This window comes from Nansenia antarctica (assembly GCF_963989245.1).
Source record: "Nansenia antarctica genome assembly, chromosome: 7".
Lineage (NCBI taxonomy): Eukaryota > Metazoa > Chordata > Actinopteri > Argentiniformes > Microstomatidae > Nansenia > Nansenia antarctica.
The window spans coordinates 9,745,636-9,750,424 of record NC_137677.1 but is presented as its reverse complement, the minus strand read 5'-3'; the positions used below and the strand labels follow the sequence as shown (position 1 = coordinate 9,750,424).

Here is a 4,789-nt window from a genome sequence, read left to right as displayed (position 1 = left end):
CTAGAGCCATGGCGTGTCATAATGATGTTATTAAGAGGTGGAATAATTCAGGTAGGACTGTGTAGGACATCACTGAAGGCCTAGGTGTGAAATGCACCGCCCGCCACTGCCGAGGACGTGCTGGAGTCTCTGTGCGATGGCCGGGCCCGGTGCTGGGGACACGGTAGGAGGGGCAGACATGGAGGTCCCAGAGCCAATCCTGACACCTCACTCATCAACTGCTTGTTTACAGTGAGATCGACCCCTGCACAAGCACACACACGCACACACATACACGCACACACCCTGGCTCTGCTGCCTGATTACTCCAAGTAAAAGACAGAAGTTGTCACTGTGCTTTATTGTCTCACAACATCGTCAATGTTTCACTCTGACAGAAGAGTCAGGTGACACTCAGATTTAGAGGGCGTGGCCTGTTTATAATGCTGACAATATTATGGAGATCAGGAAGAAGCAGAGAAATACAGACACAATCCCATCAATGACAGACCATAAGAAAACAGAGGGACATACAGTATGTGAATTGTGATGACATTTTAGAAAACCTAAAACATATTTGAGTTATAATCAGATACAGTGCTGTTTTAGAGAACTGTGTGCACATTGCTGCACATTGCTCTGACTTAATCTGTCAGATGAGATGACTTCACATCCTCCTCCGGTGTCTGCTTCTCTCCTGTGAGGACACACACACACACACACACACACACACATTTTAAACACTTTATTTATGTCCACATACAAAGTACAATATCTAAAGGACATAAATAATACCAGTGCATTTTGACGTTATGGAAACAGTCAGTTACAGTAGTGCTGAGCCACCAACCAGTTCTGCCACACACAGGATGTTATTCGCACCAGACCAGTGGGTTGATCAATAAGCCGAGCGGGTGTCCACAGTGGTTCTCAGGTGCAAACACGCCGCTCCCGAAGAATATTCCATTCAAGAGGGAAATGAGACGGAGCCAGCTTCTCGGATCTCCCGATGAAACGTAGGTGTCACTTTGTGAATGTGAACATGTTCTCAGAATAATGGAGAACTTGGGGCACGTTTAGTGAGGGAATCAAAGGTTTTATTTAAACATTTTATTTAGCCTTTATTTAACCAGGGTCGGTCCCATTGAGACACAATGATCTCTTTTTCAAGGGAAGACTGGCCAAGACAGCAGCTCAAACATCAAGTTTCAACAGCCAAAACGAACAGCACAATTACATAATAAAACAACACCAGATCAACAACAAAAAATAGACTAAATACAATTTGATTAGAGCAATAGGATAAAACAATGGGACTTTCATATACAATTATAAAATATAAAACAGGAGCAAGAACGATATAAATAAATAAAATAATGGGGTGCACTACTTTGAATCACTGATAATTAGCACTTTGTATCTTTTTACCTCTGTTGGTCTTTATCACGGAGCGCTCCAGTTTGATGACGATGTCTTCCATCCCAGAGAGCTGAACCACACAGTCGTAATGGTTCTCCTCCCAGACCTCAGGCTTCACAAGGAGTTGACTGCGCCTCTGGAAGGTTCCGTCGTGGTTGGGGAGAAGCTCTCCATTGTCCACATCCTCATACACGTGCTGTTCATCTCTCCTCCAGAACATCACAAGTTCATTGGGGTAGAAACCTGTAGCGTGGCAGGTGACTGGAGAGGAGGGGGTCTTCTGGAGCAGAGACACTGAGGGAGGGACTGGAGAGAGAGGGAGGGGGGGGGGGGGGGGGGGCAACAACAATAAAACTTGACCTCGAGAACTGAGAAATGTGTTCCTCATGATTTGAACTTGACTAATAATACAAATGTGAGGTGTCTTCAAAAGGAGGAGCTTCAAAACCGGCACACAGGTGGTACGCTGCAAAGGAAGGTGGAGATGTGTATGTGTGTGTGTGTGTGTGTGTGTGTGTGTGTGTGTGTGTGTGTGTGTGTGTGTGTGTGTGTGTGTGCAGGGAGGGATCTGGGGTGGCACTGGTTGGGTGAATAACCAATGGCCATGGGCCGCTCGATTTGGACAACTCTCCTGTTAAGTAAATGAAGGCCAACTTTGGTGAATTACTTAACCAGAGTGGCGTGATACAGGGAAGGGAAGGGAACAGGGAAGACATGGGAGGGTTAGGAGAGAGTTAAAGACAATGACATGTTGCTATATTACTACAGTAAAAAGCACACATGACTTAGTACGTATAATATTTACTTACAATACAATGTTTTTAATAACATTGTTGAATACAACTGTTTCACTGTTGTCATGTTGTCAGTGGAGCTACATGGTGTTGTGTGTGTGTCTGTACCTGTCCTCTTGCCGAACTCCAGAAACTTCTTCAGCAACTCAAAGCACGACCGGGTGAGAAAGTGTTTCTGCCCATCATTAAAGCCTGGGATATTGTTCAACCTGTCTTCGGCGACGACACCCTCTGGTACGTTAGCGATCCATGACAATGTCTTCAGGTCAAATGAAAGGAAATCCCCTCCATCATAACCAATCTGAATATACGACTCTGTGTCTCCAGTCTCTTCATCCCAACTACAGCCAGCCTGATTCTGTAAAATGTGTATACCTGAGAGAGAGGGGGAGGGAGGTGGGGAGAAGGAGGGAGGGAGGGAGAGAGAGAGGGGGAGGGAGGGAGAGAGAGAGAGAGGGGTTATGTATCCTCTATCAGCAGTAATAAAACAGAGTGATGTCACAACAGCACAAACCCCTGCTGTGTGATTCGGAGTGTGGACACCGAGAGAGTGTGTGTGTGTGTGTGTGTGAGTCTGTGTTTGTGTGTTAGTGTGTATTGAAGACACATCTCTTCAGGCTACATCTTAACTGCCCCTCCTACAGACCTTGTAATCCCCACTACCCCCCCACCCATACAGTTTCTCTATTGTAAATATTGTACAAAAAAACTAAAATATTTATTTTTCTTATTAACAAGGTGACGAAAACATCATTCTTAGATGACTTAGACCTTAGAAACATTGCTAAAGTAAGACCACTTATAAACCAAAAAGATGCTGAAAAACGGATTCATGCCTTTGTTTCAAGCCAGCTCGATTACTGTAACACACTTTTTACCTAAAAAAACGAATGCGAGACTTCAGCTCATTCAAAACTCTGCAGCTCGACTTTTAACTAGAACCAAGAGGAGAGAGGCGAGCACATTACTCCGGTCCTAGCTACTCTGCAGTGGCTGCCAGTAACGTGTAGGGTTGATTTTAAGGTCCTTAACCCTTGTGTGATGTTCACTTTTTGGTCCCTTTGGTACTGTTCGAGTCAAATTGACCCGGGGCATCATTGGTGTTTTAAAAGCACTTGTCCTGACACAGTGTTCCTAGTCCCAGGGGTGACCCGTACAAGGGAGTATACCTAGGACGCAAGAAAGACCCAAAATAGCCCATAATATTAAAGGGCAGGACAAACAGGTACTGTACCCAATAATGCACAATAGGTACTGTGTACACATTCAAAAGTGCATATCTTTTGTTCTGGTGGATCTAGGGGGGTGCCCTTTGGAGAGGCTGGAGCACAGGATGCTTAACAGGTGGGGCCGAACAACAGCATGATGAGTCAAAGCATGTTTACGCACATGATGCCCCTAAAGCCGGGTACACACAAGGATTTTCAAAATCTTAACAGATTTTTTTATCTGAGACAGACCCCACACACGAAGATAAAAAATCTTGGATTGAACCGCCTTGATCGTATTGTGTGTGGTGTGCGCCGATATTCCCATTTCAGCACCCCGCATACATAAAGATTATCGTTATGACAGTCTAGAGTCTCGTTCCCCAAGCCAGAAATGTCGCATGATCTAACGTAGTACCCTGACTGACCTGTACGAGGCAGCCATGTGCCACAGGGCATTCCTTGGTCATGTGCGACAGGGCATTCCTTGGTCATGTGCCACAGGGCATTCCTTGGTCATGTGCGACAGGGCATTCCTTGGTCATGTGCCACAGGGCATTCCTTGGTCATGTGCGACAGGGCATTCCCTATTCCGCCCAAAATCGGCCAGATTATCTTTATGTGTGTACCCGGCTTTAGTGTGTGTGTGTGTGTGTGTGTGTGTGTGTGTGTGTGTGTGTGTGTGTGAGCCCAAGAATGCACTACATTGTTTTGATTATAATGTTTTATCTCCCATGTAGGCTAATGTTCATGGTTTTTCAATTTTAGAGAGAGCATGTCATAACTTTTCCAAGAGAAAAACTGGTAAAAATCAATTATGGTAAATTAAAATCATAAAAAGGAATGGAACCGTGCTAAAGTAGTTATTGCACTTACCTCCAGTGTGGTTGAATTGCTGCTTCAGAGAATCAAGGAATATTTTGAAGAGCTGCTGTCTGCCGATGATTCTCTGAGACCACGTCTCCCAGTAATCTGGGTCATCTGCTGTTGCGTTGTTCATCCAGTCCTGTTTGGCCACGGCTTTCCTGGTGTCGCTGTCATAGCAAGCTATCTCAACACCATCCAGCATCCACACATGAACATACTCTGGGAAGATTGGAACTCCAGAGGATGCAGTTGTGAAAAAGTCCAGGGAGTTGGTAACTAGAAGAAGAAACTTGCATGAAAGCATGTATGAACAAAGTGTTTTACAAACATGCAAAATAGGTTTACTTACTGTCATATTTTGTCACACTCACTGTGAATTCAAGCACTATAAGCTTTTTGCAATATTCCGTAGATGATAAAAAGCATTTCTAGTGATAGTCTTAAGTCAGAATCTATAATCACACCTAGATTCTTAGCTTCATGTATGCAGTTTGAAAGCAAGGTTCCCATGGTATTCGACAA

General features: G+C 44.5%; 1 protein-coding gene across 1 annotated transcript; it reads right to left on the bottom strand.

Annotated features, from left to right (window-relative positions):
- Window positions 1–365: 365 nt before the first annotated feature.
- Window positions 366–4,469, bottom strand: LOC308162367 (major histocompatibility complex class I-related gene protein-like; the record flags this gene model as incomplete). The annotated part of the gene is made up of 4 exons (XM_080536524.1): window positions 366–370; window positions 1,408–1,704; window positions 2,301–2,567; window positions 4,277–4,469. The coding sequence occupies 4 exons, from the start codon at window positions 4,467–4,469 to the stop codon at window positions 366–368; spliced, it is 762 nt and encodes a 253-aa protein (XP_080392650.1).
- Between the last annotated feature and the right edge of the window lie 320 nt (window positions 4,470–4,789).